This window comes from Schistocerca serialis, chromosome 6 (assembly GCF_023864345.2).
Source record: "Schistocerca serialis cubense isolate TAMUIC-IGC-003099 chromosome 6, iqSchSeri2.2, whole genome shotgun sequence".
Taxonomy (NCBI): domain Eukaryota; kingdom Metazoa; phylum Arthropoda; class Insecta; order Orthoptera; family Acrididae; genus Schistocerca; species Schistocerca serialis.
This window is the reverse complement of record NC_064643.1, coordinates 728,672,741-728,687,443: the sequence shown is the minus strand read 5'-3', so window position 1 is coordinate 728,687,443 and position 14,703 is coordinate 728,672,741. Positions and strand designations below refer to the sequence as shown.

Genomic DNA, 14,703 nt, shown 5'->3' with positions numbered 1-14,703 from the left:
GACCCATGCAGAGGAAACGCGCCCACTGGCAAAACGACATCCCTGCAGCAGGCAAGGACCGAGCCAAGCTCCACAAGATGGTAACTGAAGGGGCCCAGAAGCGCTCGGAGAACCAGTCACCAAGGCGTCGCAGCTCTCACCGGCCAGACCGATGTCGTGGGTTGACTCCTGTTGCTCTCGTGTCGACCGCGAAGCCCCTACCCCTCGCTATACGGCACGGCCCACTGGACTCACGTGGCGACCTCACATGAGCCGACGCTCAAGACGGACAAGTCATCTTGTGTCTCAGTGCGCGACCGACCAACCGATCTATCCAACCGCCAATGACCGTTGCCTGAGCAAACTCGAGCAGACTGGCGACCTAACGTGCAGACTCAGATGCAGGAACCAAGCCCCGACCGGGCGACCACACGCTGAGTTCTCTTACTGGCGATGTGGAAAGACTCTCATTTTGCCGTCTTTAAAGGTTGATCCGAACGAAAGACGTACTAGCACTCCCACCGACGATCTGACCGATTTGCAACCGTCAGATCCAACTGCACAAACAACAGAGAATATCGGCCGATGTCGAGTAAACCAAGATACGCACACCTTCTAACTCGGCCTCACCAAGATCAAGGCAACAAACACCACTCAAGTCAAGTTTAAAAGAATACAGAAAATACAAGTCACAACTGTCAAATCACTACGGAAGAAGGCTGCGGGTTCTAGAGAACAACACACACCATTTGTTATCACACGCGTGAACGGCTGAGGAAACAACAATCCAGAAATAACGAACAAACCGTAACAGTCGAGATTTAAAAGAAGTAACTAATTACTCAACTTGAGGGTCTTGCTTCGGAGGAAAGCGAAACGTCGCTCTCGCAGTTAGCGCCTCCAGATGCAACAGCGCGTGCCCGCCGCCAAAAGCCCCGGCCTGGGCTTCGCGCTGTGGAGACTACGTCGCTGCTCAGTTCCAACGAACCAACAAGGTCCAACCACATCCCGACTCGGAAAATGGTGTTCATCCTGAGGATCCAAGACGACCGGCCGAGCAAACGACCAACGGCAGCCCGCCTTCGCCGGCAGCAGTCTCGGCGAATACTAACACCCCACGGACCCGACTGTTGCTGGCTGCCAACTCTTCCCCGACTGATACTGGCGTCAGTGCTCAGCAGACCACATGTCGCCATCCGACGACCAGCCGACCGATCGACCAACGGCCTTCCGTCTGCGTCGACCACGGTCCCGGTGCGTACTTGCACCGTGCGGACCTGCCTGCTGCTCACTGCCAACTCGTCCAACAGCGGGGTAACGACGAACCGGACTCAGCCCACAGCCCAACAGCGACTGAAACTTAGAGCCGACTGTCTAACATGCGAAGGTCTGCCTTCCGACTGACTGTCGAATCACTGCACCGACTCCCCAGACTGACAAGCTCATAGCGCCACTTAAATGCACGTGAACAGGCAACCTTTCCCCTTTCCGACCAGAGGGAGACACCAAAGCTGCGATTGCCACAGCGGCGCCACCGCCAGAAACGGAGAACGACTGCTTCACACTAGACGCTGCGGCGCGCTCTTCAAAACAGCAATTTTTACCACGGCTCAATGTCTCTGACCGGTATCTATTAATTTTTTGAAATAACGTCTGCAAGTGCAAGACAGCAAATAATTTCAGAAGCGCATATCTACATAACTTGTTAAGCTGTACACTTCAAAGGGGTAACAAACATTATGAGGATGAAGTATATTTTATTTAAAACACCGCTAACCAATTACATCTTCTACATTTTCCTTAAAATATGATTATTAATGATAATGACGAACCTTCTCCATAATGCAGGCTAAGCCAGAAAGAACGCCCATTTTGAATCGTTTACAAAAGCTTTATTAACACAGCCCTTCATGATTTACAAATGCAGAAGTGTTACTGAGACTTTGGTGTTCCGTGCAGTAGACAGCACTGCTTTTTAAAGATCACGTCACTCAGATGAGGACTGTCTCTATCGGAGCACTCATGTAGACGAGCTACGAAGTTGCAACGGAAAGTGTTCCACGGTACAGAAACAGGAATACCGGACGACTTCCCTACGGATGTTGGCGTCCAGCGCCTGGAAGTTTGCAGGGCGGGTTTCGATCACTCTGGACTTTAAGAAATCGGGAACCGTCAAATCGGGAGAACGTGCCGGCGAAGCCATACCACCAAATCGGGAGATGAGACGCCCAGGAAACCGTTCACGCAGTTCGTCCATTGTCGGTCAGGCAGTGTCTGCAGTTCCACCATCCTGTTGATACCGCGTGACTGGACGGGGATGGTTTAATCTGCAGGATGCTCGTTGGGTCGCTACTATTGACTTCGCCATCGTAATCGAATTTCCCACTCCCTTGCAATGCTGCTAGCGTGTTATCGACTATCTGGGTATGCACCTGCAGTCACAATAGCCAAATCGAAAGGGCGTTCTTTCTGACTCGCCCTTGAGAGAGAGAGAGAAAGAGAGAGAGAGGGGGGGGGGAGAGAGAGAGAGAGAGAGAGAGAGAGAGAGAGAAAACATTACAGCATTTTGTATTAACAACCCATAAACATACTTTTTATAGAATGAGATTTTCACTCTGCAGCGGAGTGTGCGCTGATATGAAACTTCCTGGCAGATTAAAACTGTGTGCCCGACCGAGACTCGAACTCGGGACCTTTGCCTTTCGCGGGTAGAGCACTTTCCCGCGAAAGGCAAAGGTCCCGAGTTCGAGTCTCGGTCGGGCACACAGTTTTAATCTGCCAGGAAGTTTCATACTCTTTATATTTGTTCATTTTTTGTGGTGTATTACCACTCAACATTTCATTCTTTGCGCCTCAGTCCATGATTTTCAAGTTATAATGTTCTTTACGTCGATTGGCATTGAGCTGTTATACTGCCGCTCCTTCATAACATTCTATCCATGTCAGCTTAGACCAGAAGTTACCAATGTTGCCAATATGATTCACAAGCGCACCCCTTTACGCATTGCTCGGCCGGCGAGCATCACATACAGTGAAGTGACAAGAGTCATAGGATACATCCTAATATCATGTCGGACCTGCTTTTGCCCCACGCAGTGCAGTAAGTCTACGTGGCGTGGACTCAACAAGTCGTTGGAAGTCCCCTGCAGAAATATTGAGCCATGCTGCCTCTGCAGCCTTCCATAATTGCGAAGGTGCTGCGGGTGCAGGACATTGCCCCCGAACAGACCTGTAGATTATGTCCCATAAGTGTTCTATGAGATTCATGTCGGGAGATCTGGTTGACTAGATCATTCGTACGAACTGTCCAGAACGTTGTTCAAACAAAATGCGAACAACTATGGCCAGGTGACATGTGCTCTGTCATCCATAAAAATTCCATCTTTGTTTGGCAACATGAAGTCCATGAATGGCTGTCAAATGATTTTCCAAGTAGCCGAACATAACCATTTCCGGTCAATGATCTGTTCAGTCGGACTAGATGACCCAGTCCATTCCATGTAAACACAGCCCACACCAGAGCAGAGCCACCACCAGCTTACACAGTGCCTTGTTGACAACTTGGGCTTTGTAGGATCTGCGCCACACTCTAACCCTACCAACCAGCTCTTACCAACTGAAATCGGGACTGTTCTGACCACGCCACTATTTTCCATTCGTGTAGGGCCCAACCAGTATGATAACGAGACCAGGAGAGGCACCGCAGGCAATGTCGTGCTGCTAACAGAGGCACTCGCATTGGTTGTCAGCTACCATAGCCCATTAACGACGAATTTAGTCACGCTGTCGTAACGGATACTTTTGCTTACGTCCCACATTGGTTTCTGCGGTTATTTCATGCGTTGTCGCTTGTCTGTTGGTACGGACAACTCTACGTAGATGCCTCTGCTCTCGGTCGTTAAGTGAAGGCCGTCTGCAACTGCATTGTCTGTGGTAAGCGATAATACCTGAAATTTGATACTCTCAACGGTTTCCTAGAGTGAACCATCCATGTGTCTAGTTCCAATTACAATTCCGCGTTCAAAGTCTTTTAACTCACGTCGTGCGGCCATGATCCCGCCGGAAACCATTTCAGATGAACCACCTGAGTACAAATGACGGCTCCGCCAATGCACTGCCCTTTTATATCTCTTGACCGCGATGCTGCTGCCATCTGTACGTGTGCATATCGCTAACTTCTGTCACTTTAGTGTAGTTTTCATGAAAATAAATACATAAATTCAGATGTCAGAATCGAGTCTTGTGTATGATACCATAGTTTGTTAGCACAAGGAAATGTACGAGGGACGTTTGAAAAGTCCGTGCAAAGTCCGAGAGGTGGGACCACCGGCACTTATCGAGGTCATGTTTAGTTAGTAGCACCTTTGCAAAGAACGCACACCAAGTTTCAGCCTTATTGGTCTATTTCTTTGTGTTTGGCATTCGTGTGAATCAAGGAAGTCGAGTGGTTGTCAAAAAATGGACGAAAAAGAATTTCACGTGGTGTTTAAACATTGTTTTATGAAAGACAAAACGCCTCAGGAGACTAAAGAGAAGCTTGATAAACATTACGGTGACTATGCACCTTCGATTAGAACAGTTTATAAGTGGTTTCAAAATTTTCGGAGTGTCCATATTGGCACAAGTGATGCTGAACGTTCTGGACGCCCTGTGGAAGTTAAGACTCCAGAAATCATTGATAAAATCCACGATATGGTGATGGATGACAGAAGAGTTAAGGTGTAGGAGATTGCTAGTGCCTTGGGCATCTCGAATGAACGGGTACATAATATTTTGCATAATCATCTGGACATGAGAAAGCAATCCGCAAGATGGGTTCCACGATTGCTCACGCTTGACCAAAAACGGAATCGTGTGAAGTGTTGCAACGATGGTTTGCAGTTATTCAGGAAGAATCCGCACGTCTTTAAGCGTCGTTTCGTCACTGTGGATGAAACATGGATACATTACTATACTTCTGAGACCAAACAACAATCTAAACAATAGGTTATCAAGGGAGAATCTGCACCAAAAAAGGCGAAGACCATTCCTTCGGCCGGAAAGGTTATGGCGACTGTCTTTTGTCATTCGCAAGGGATAATCCTCATCGACTGTCTGCAAAAGGGTAAAACTATTACAGGTGCATATTATTCATCGTTAATGTACCGTTTGAAAACCGAGCTGCAAGAAAAACGCCGGCGATTGGACCACAAAAAAAGTCCTTTTCCATCACGACAATGCACCAGCAGACACCTCAGCAGTTGTGGTCGCAAAATTAATGTAAATAGGAATCCAACTCGTTTCACATCCCCCCCCCCCCCCCTATTCTCCAGGCTTGGCTCCTTCGGACTACTATTTGTTCCCCAATTTGAAGAAATGGCTGGCGGGATAAAGATTTTATTCAAACGAGGAGGTGATTGCAGCAACTAATAGCTATTTCGCAGATTTGGACATTTCCTATTATTCGGAAGGGATCAACAAATTAGAACAGCGTTGAATGGATTGTATAAGTCTAAAAGGAGACTATGTCGAAAGATAAAAAAAGGTATACGCCAAGCACGTAAGTAGTTTTTATTTTTGCACGGACTTTTCAAACGCCTCTCGTAGATAAAAATAAACTAAATAGATGTGAGTGAGCTATGCTGGTCCGTGATCCCGTGCCCGCAGAAGAGCGACGACCCGGTGGATCGCGCGCTGTGCAGCCGCAAGCTGTACCCTCCCGGCGGCCGGCCCAACTTCTTCCCCGCCGAGGTGGGCGTGCGCAAGATGGCCACCGAGCTGTTCGCCTTCCACGCCGAGGACGTGCGCGTCGGTCCGCTGATCGACCGCTTCTTCTCCGACGACGACAAGTGCGCGCTGGTCTTCATACCTCTGCTCACGCCCGTCGCCACCTACACCGCCGTTCGCAGGAACTCGCCCGTCAAGGAGCTCTTCAACTTCGGGTAGCGTGCAGACCTCCTCCTCTAAACACCTAATTATCCATATACGAAGGTACTATCTCTTCCCGAAAGAACAGTTACCGTTGATGACCATGCAGCTTTCGTTAGAATGAAATGATAATTAAATGGACACCCTAGCTGCAAACAGGCGATGATATACTTCATTGGGGACATGTCGAAAATGTGTGCCACGTCCGGGACTCGAACCCGGGATCTCCTGCTTTACATGGGAGACGCTCTAGCCATCTGAGCCACCGACTGCACAGAGGATAGTGCGCTTACAGCGACTTATCCCTTGCACGCTCCCCGTGAGACCCACATTCCCAGCATGTCCACACCACCACATTCGTAGTGCGCCTAATAGATGTTTGCCCATCATACTCATTACTCGTGGCAGATTAATCTACCAAGTTCTTGTGCGAACGCACATGCTATGCCCAAACTCTTACGGGACTTGGTAGATTAATCTGCCACGAGTAATGAGAATGATGGGCAAACATCTATTAGGCGCACTACGAATGTAGTGGTGTGAACATGTTGGGAATGTGGGTCTCACGGGGAGCGTGCAAGGGATAAGTCCCTGCAGGCGCACTATCCTTAGTGCCCTCGGTGGCTCAGATGGCTAGAGCGTCTGCCATGTAAAGCAGGAGATCTCGGGTTCGAGTCCCGGTCGGAGCACACATTTTCGACATGTCCCCAATGAAGTATATCAACGCCTGTTTGCAGCTAGGGTGTCCATTTAATTATCATTTCACCTAATTATCCGCCTGTTATAAGCTTGCACTAGCTGATTACCCGGCAAAGAAAAAGCGAGAGAAAAACCATTGTATGGCATTGCAGGCTGTGAGACCCAGAGAGGTAGATTCACACTCCTAATCGTGAAGGCTTTCCTTCCTCCTCGCACAATGGGCCTTTCCCACGCGGCTTCTAAAAATTGTGTCTTATGGGGGTAGACCAGGGTGACAGTCGATTTTGTAACTGATATTCGAGATTTTTTCGATAAAATAACCAATTACAAAACTGTTTTTAGACCTTCATTGTACACCCTTAAGATCGTATTACGTATTTTTTAAGCAAAAAGCTTATATCCAGAGGACACTTCACGATATCGACAAAAGGCTTTCGCGGGGTGCGACGGCGATTAATGGGAGTTCTGAACACAACAATTTCCAGACTAGAACAAAATTTCTAAAAGTGATTTGAAACTGATGATACTGTATAAAGTAGTATGTAGGAATATTTTAAGAAATGATGGCGTTCTGAATTAAAAGTCGATTTTTAGACGAAAAGTCACTATAAAAACGTGCATCAAAAATCGAAATTAAAATACATCGCAAAAATCCTACGTACAACAGTAGAAAAAAACGGTGACTCAAGAGTTACAAAAAGGTATATTTCATGAGCTATAGCTCCCGTCACTTGAAAAGTGTTGCTTTCAAAAGACAAGTCTTAAAAGTTACAAGCTGTGTTTTTAATATTCAGTTTGGACAAACGTTTAATCGGCAATGCCAGCATCGTACAATTGCCCTTTTTTCGCCAGTGTCGAAACACTCGTTTTGACGAAATTGTATCGATTAACTGGCTTCGCCTACCAATCCAAGCGTTTTTCTGCGACTGGGGCCACTTTTCGAACCTTTTCTACCCGTATAAATACGTTTCTTCGTCATTTTCAAGCACCCACGTTTCACTTCGCATAAAAAACAAGCGAAATGACAAAGCAGGAGCGAGACAAGCATGTGTTTTCAAACCGTTTATCATAACTGAATAATGTTCCATAGAGAAATCTTGTCGAGAATAGTATATTATGTTATACTAATTCCCTCTGTGATACTATCCTAAACTAACAAGATCCATCGGTGACTACACTGACGAAAAAAAAATCGCAACATCAGAAACTAATTAATGTAGAATAATGAGATATTGGGAATACATTTACCAAGATAAAATGTTTAAGTGATTAACATTACAAGATCACCGTTAATGTAAACGCGAGATAAGCCATTAAGAATGTAATTCTGGTGGATTAATAACAGGTGTAACCGCCAGAAACTTGAATACAAGCATACATTGTGCATCAGGGGATACGTCTGATGTCAACAACTGCCGCCCAATCTCTCTTCTGACTGCCTTATCCAAAATTCTTGAAAAAGTAATGTATTGTAGAGGTGCTTCACATCTTTGTAAAAATAAAGTTTTAACAAAATGTCAGTTTGGTTTCCAGAAGGGTTTTTCAACGGAAAGTGCTATATATTCTTTCACTAATGAAATATTAAATGCTCTGAGTAACCGGAAGTCACTCGTTGGGATTTTTTGTGATCTATCAAAGGCTTTTGATTGTGTAAATCATGGAATACTTCTTGATAAGCTCAAGTACTGTGGTATGAATGGGACAGCGCTCAAATGGTTTAAAACATACCTAACTGGAAGAGTGCAGAAAGTTGAAATAAGCAGTTCACATAATATACAAAAAACTGGTGATTTCTCAAAGTGGGGAACAATCAAGAATGGTGTGCCGCAAGGTTCGGTCTTGGGTCCTCTGCTGTTCGTAATATATATTAATGACTTGCCATTCTATATTCACGAAGATGCAGAGCTGGTACTTATTGCCGATGATACAAGTATAGCTATCACACCCAACAGACAAGAATTAACTGGTGAAATTGTAAACGATGTTTTTCAGAAAATCATTAAGTGGTTCTCTGCAAATGGGGTCTCATTAAACTTTGACAAAACACAGTACATACAGTTCCACACAGTAAATGGAATGACACCATTAATAAATATAGACTTCGATTAGAAATCGGTAGCTGAGATAGAATATTCAAAATTATGCTATTAGGGTCATTGCAAATTTTGGCGATATACATCTCAGTAAACTAGCTTACCAAGCCTATTTTCATTCTCTGCTTTCGTATGGCATCATATTCTGGGGTAACTCATCATTGAGTAAAAGAATGTTCACTGCGCAAAAGCGAGTAATCAGAATAATTGCTGGAGCTCATCCAAGATCATCCTGCAGACACTTATTTAAAGAGCTAGAGATCTTCACTGTAGCGTCACAATATATATCTTCACTTATGAAATTTGTTATTAAGAATCCAAACGAATTCAAAAGTAATAGCAGCTTACATGGCTACAACACTAGGAGAAGGGATGATCTTCACTACTCAAGGTTAAATCTAACTTTGACTCAGAAGGGAGTAAATTATGCTGCCACAAAAGTCTTTGGTCACCTACCTAATAGCATCAAAAGTCTGACAGATAGCCATAAAGCATTAAAATGAAATTAAAAGAATTTCTTAACGGCAACTCCTTCTACTCATTAGATGAATTTTTGGATATAGTAAGTGGGTAATTTCCCCAACCCCCACAAAAAAAGAAAAAAAATTAAAAATATTAAGTGTCATGTAATATTTTGTGTACAGTAATATCTTGTATAGACACCTTTTATTAACCTGACACGTTCCACATCATTACGAAGTGTCGTATTCACGATCTATGGAACGAGTACTAATCTAATCTAATCATGCATTGTCTTGCACAGGTGCCAGATGTTATTTTGGTGCCAGATGTTATTTTGTGGGATGGAGTTCCATGCTTGTTGGATTTAGTCGGTCAATACACGGACGGTTAATGCTTGTTTTTTATGACACTGAGGTTGTCGTCCGATGATGTTCCATACGTGCTCGGTTGGAGACAGATCTGGTGATCCAGCAGACCAAGGCGACATTTCGACACCCTGTAAAGCACTTTGGGCTAAAACAGCACTCGGCAGTCAGGTGAACGGCATAACCACGAGAGTGTTCCTGCTCTCATACTAAATCGCACCCCAGGCCATAACTCCAGGCTACATTGGACGTACACCCCAGACCATAATTCCAGGTGTATGTCCAGCGTATCTAGCACGCAGACAGATTAGTTACAGATCCTCAGCTGGCCTCCTTCTAACCAATACATGACCATCACTGGCACTGAGGCAGAACCAGCGCCGGCCGCTGTGGACGAGCGGTTCTTGGCGCTTTAGTCCGGAACCGCGCTGCTGCTACGGTCGTAGGTTCGAATCCTGCCTCGGGCATGGATGTGTGTGATGTCCTTAGTTAGATAGGTGTACATACGAGGCCTGTTCAGAAAGTAAGCCCCGATTGATTGCCAAATTGAAACCACAGTGAACATCAGAAATGTTTTACTTGTAACAATTTGCTACACCTTTCAGCTACTTCTCTACGTAGTCGCCGTTCTGACTTAGACTTTTGTCATAGCGTTGTACCAACTTTTCAATAGCCTCATCATAGAAGGCAGCCGCCAGTGCTTTCCGCCAATTCTCCACGCTGGCCTACACCTCGTTGTCTGTGTCAAAATGTTGTCTTCAAAGACAGCGGTTCATGTGCCCAGAGATGAGACTCAGGGGGAGACAATTGCGGACTGTATTGTGGGTAATCTCACATTTCCATTTGAAAACGATGCAGGAGCATCTTCATTGCCCCTGCAGAATGCGGCTGGGAATTGTCTTGAAGAAGAAACAGCACGACAGTTATGTAATGTTAGCTGCATAGCTTCAGGCGAAATTTCTCACCAGGCCCTCGTACTAGGCGGCAGACACTATTTTCTAGACATCTTTACGCACTCACTGCGAGCTCAGAAATGAGAAGAGCGACGTGATGCTAACTGGGGTTATACTAGAGACACTACCCAACACATCTGTGCAAAGCTTTATCGGATTTTCATAGTCGTTTCCATTTCGCGACCGATCGGAGCTTACTTTCTGAACGCCCCCCGTAGTTGTAAGTCTAGGGGACTGATGACCGCAGATGTTAAGTCCCATAGTGCTTAGAGCCATTTTAACCATTTGCGGAACCATCTTTCATTAGAAAATGTAACAGACCTCCACACGGCCCTCTAATGAACTCTCTCGCTTGACACCACTGAAGCCGCAAATGGCGGTGGTTTGGGATCAATGGAATGTACGCTACAGGGCATCTGGCTCGGAGCTGCCCTTGAAGTAACCGCTTTGTAACAGGTCGTTGTGTCTCTGTGGTGACAGCTGCTGCTCAAACTGCTACTGCAGATGCAGTACAATGCACCAGAGCCATAAGCCGAACACGACGGCCTTGTATCTCGGTAGTGCCACATGTTCGTCTGGAGCCCGGTCGGTCTTCTTGCGAGCGTATGTTCCCGACGTCACCGCTGCTAGTGATCATGTGCCGTGGCTACATTCCCCCCAAGTCTTTCTGCAATATCGCAAAAGGAACATCCAACTTCTCGTAGCCCTATCACGCAATCTCATTCAAACGCAGTGATTAGTTGCGAATGGCCTCTTTGTCACGTTAAAGGCATTCTTGATCAACGTCAGCTCACCACTTCCAGTCTCAAAGGTAGCTATCGCTCAGGGACCGTTACAACATGTATGTAATGCAAACCTGATTTGCAATCTCATCCTTATGCCACTGGCGCGAAATTTTAATAGACATTATCTTTCAGATGTAGAAACGCTTCTATCAACTTTCGCTCTTGTCGCAGAACACCTTGGTGTTGCGATTTTTTCTCCGTCAATGTATTGTACTATTACATCGGCTGCATTTGAGCGCTTGGATGCGCCAGACCTCACGCAGTAAATTGCAGTTTTAAGGTATTTTAACATTTATGGCATACTTTACATGAATTAATCTTAAAAATAGACTAGCTAAGGAACATTTTAAGCCAACAAAAAATAGGCTGAAAAAATTTCCACCCTGGTCTATCCTCTAAAGTGGAACCAGAAATATATATCTACATCTAAATACATACTCCGAAAGCCAGCATATGGTGTCTGTTCGAGACTATCATGTATCCCAAGTGGTCATTTCCTTTCCTGTTCCTTCGTAAATGGGATCAGGGGAAGACGACTGTCTGTACTCTATATGCCTCCACATAAGCCTTGATTTCACTTATCTCGTCTTTGCGGCCGTTCCGCGAAGTGTACAAGGGGCAGTCAAATGGTAATTAGACAGATGGCAAAAAAAAGTGTGCAATTTGTATCCAAGGTTCTCGAGCGTCCAGCCGGATTCGATCGCCGAAGTTCCACGATATTTCGGCGAATAACCGTTCCGCCATCATCAGGTGGTGCTGATGGAATGATCTGTCTGCCTGCCTGCCTGCTCTCCTTTTGTGACTTCCTCGCTGTGAGGATGTTCGATTGGAAGTTTGTGGCCGTTTGGCCTTTACTCCCCTGGGAATCTTGTCGAATCTTCTTTCTGTACTGGTAGGTATTTCTGGACTGGCAAGGAGTGCCGATGACCTATTTCCTGTACTTGTCGGTGGGACGATTTTTCTTCTTCTTCTTGGCTGTTGCTGAGGGCTCTTCCTCGGTTGGGATACTGGGCATAGAGTATCCTGCTTTTTCGTATTCTCCGTTGACCAGAGCGAAGATGATGTAGCGCATTTGCCACTCTGTAAAAATAGGGTAGGAATTAATCAGAATGTAATCCTCCCTAGAAAGGCCGACAAGGCCTTCTGGATACTCAGTTGGTTGATATGGGGGTGGAGGTTTAGGATGGTTAGGTGGAACGAAAGGATAGGGGTTGTCGTGGTGGGTGTAAGTACCATCGCGAAGCGAGTCAGCGATCTTCTTCGTTACAGCGCTTGCGCTGTACATGTCTGAAAGCGGGAGGAATGGGGCTTCTTCCCACTCTTCTTCTTGCGCTGCTGCTTCGGTGTCCGTCTTGTGCTGTGTTGCCTCCCCTTCGGCAGGCAAGTCGGTCTGCGTGGCCACCGTCGCGAACTCCTTCTCACGTGGAGGAGTCGTCTGGGTGGCGGTGTCGACTGTTGTGGCGGAAGCTGCTTTGGCTGAGCGAAGCTCCTGCGTCAGCTCACCAATCTGACGCCGAGCCTCGCCCAGTTCCGCCAGCATGGCCGCCCTCTCTTCCGCCATGGCGGATTTGAAGGCAGACTTGGCTTTTTCTACGGCGTCGTTAAGCCGCCTGGTGACGACGTCTTTTGTGCAAGTGACCACCTCTTCGTGTGTGGTGGTCACTTGCTCCTGCGTCTTCTTCTCCGGTCCGCGCCAGTTTCTTCTGTAGGCGCAGGAACGGGCGTTGGCCGCGTGTGCGCCGCCGCAGTTGGCACAGGTACAGGGGGCGTCCTTCTGCTTCTTGCAGTCACGTGTGTCGTGTGCTTGCGCACACTTCAAGCACGCGACTGCTCCGCTGCAGTGCTTGGCGACGTGGCCAAGCTTTTGGCAGCGAAAGTCTTCCTCTTCTTCTTGCCGGCTGTTCCTGCTAGCGTGAGCAGCAACTCCGCCAAGGCAGCAGCTTTGCGTCCCCTTCCGCGTCCCGACATCTCGAGTAGCAACAGTGACAATCAGCTTATGCGTTACTCACCGCAGCGTGAGCGGGAATCCGATGATCTGTGTGCGCTGTGTCCGTGGTATTTATGTCCGCGGCGTCCCGAGTCGTACCCCGGCGTGGGCGGCCGGCGGGGCGCCGCGGGGTGGGGGAAGCTGCAGCCACCCTGGTGGTAGGCGCAGTCCATCTCCGTCCGCCGTGGCGGAAGGATCTCGCGTCCGCTCGCGCCGTTGCTCTTTAATAATGGTTTCCAGGCCTTGCGAAGTTGAAACCCAGTGTCCCTGTTGATGAGGTTATCTGTAACGCGAATTTCTATGGCCTCCTTGAAGATACTGTCCCAGTAGGCACTTGTGGCTGTCAGGATTTTTGTCTCTTCGAATTTCGCTGTGCGTCCGGTTTCAATGCAGTGTTCTGCAAGGGCCGAATGGCTGGGTTGGCATAAGCGCGTGTGACGTTCGTGTTCCTTGCATCGGTTCTCGACTGTGCGAACTGTTTGGCCGCAGTCACACGGCATTTTGTATATGCCCTCTTTCTTAAGGCCTACGTCATCTTTTGCCAGTCTTGGAAGGTCACGAATCTTTGCTGGTGGTCGGAAGACTGTGTCAATCTTGTGTCACCCTAACAGTCTCCCTATTTTTGACGACACGTTGCCAGCAAACGGCAAAAAGGCCAGAGCTTGCTTCTCTTCTTGGGGTGCAGTCTGGAACCGCGAGACCGCTACGGTCGCAGCTTCGAATCCTGCCTCGCGCATGGATGTGTGTGATGTCCTTAGGTTAGTTAGGTTTAACTAGTTCTGAGTTCTAGGGGACTAATGACCTCAGAAGTTGAGTCCCATACTGCTCAGAGCCATTTTTTCTTCTTGGCGTTGTTCTTCATCTCGGTTCTTGCTGCACTTCTGTTGTGGGAAGGCCCTTTGGATTTGGCGGTTGCCATCCCCATTCTTGTGGTACACGGTCTCCAGGTATTTCAGTTCCATTGGCAAGTTCTGTTCATCAGAGGTCGAGTGTGCTCTATGTACCAAGGTGTTGAGCATTCCATTATGCTTCATTATGAGTTGGCTGATTCTACGAGGGCTTTTCGGACTGTAAGGTCCGATCGCTCACGAAATAGAAACCATAGTGAAGTTCTAAATAATACTAAATGTTGAAACCTGTCAGGCTTAGGGAGTGTAGTTGAGAACACTGAGCAATGTGTCTGACTGTGTCACTTTGACTCTGCATTTTGAATGTAGGGCGTGGGTCTTCTACGCCTACATACCTACTTTACAGGCTACTGTGAAGCGCATAGTGGAGGGCACTTAGCATTGTACCACACGTTAGGTTCTCTTCCTGTTCCAGCCGCGTATAGAGTGCAAGAAGAACGACAGCTTAAATTCATTCCTCTGTGCACGTCGTAATTACTCAGATTTTGTCTTCAAGTCCTTGCGGGAGCGATACGTAGGGGCTGAGGAATATGTCTAGATTCTTTACTTAATATTGATTCTAAAA

General features: G+C 46.9%; 1 protein-coding gene across 1 annotated transcript in view; it reads left to right on the top strand.

The window, feature by feature from the left end:
* LOC126485051 (glutamate receptor ionotropic, delta-1-like) overlaps positions 1 to 14,703 on the top strand; it is a gene marked incomplete at its 3' end in the record, with an annotated part of 85,638 nt that overhangs the window by 58,569 nt on the left and 12,366 nt on the right. Inside the window, exon 6 of the mRNA XM_050108652.1 lies at positions 5,626 to 5,900. Coding sequence (XP_049964609.1) covers positions 5,626 to 5,900 — 275 coding nt within the window. The remainder of the gene's footprint in view (positions 1 to 5,625; positions 5,901 to 14,703) is intronic.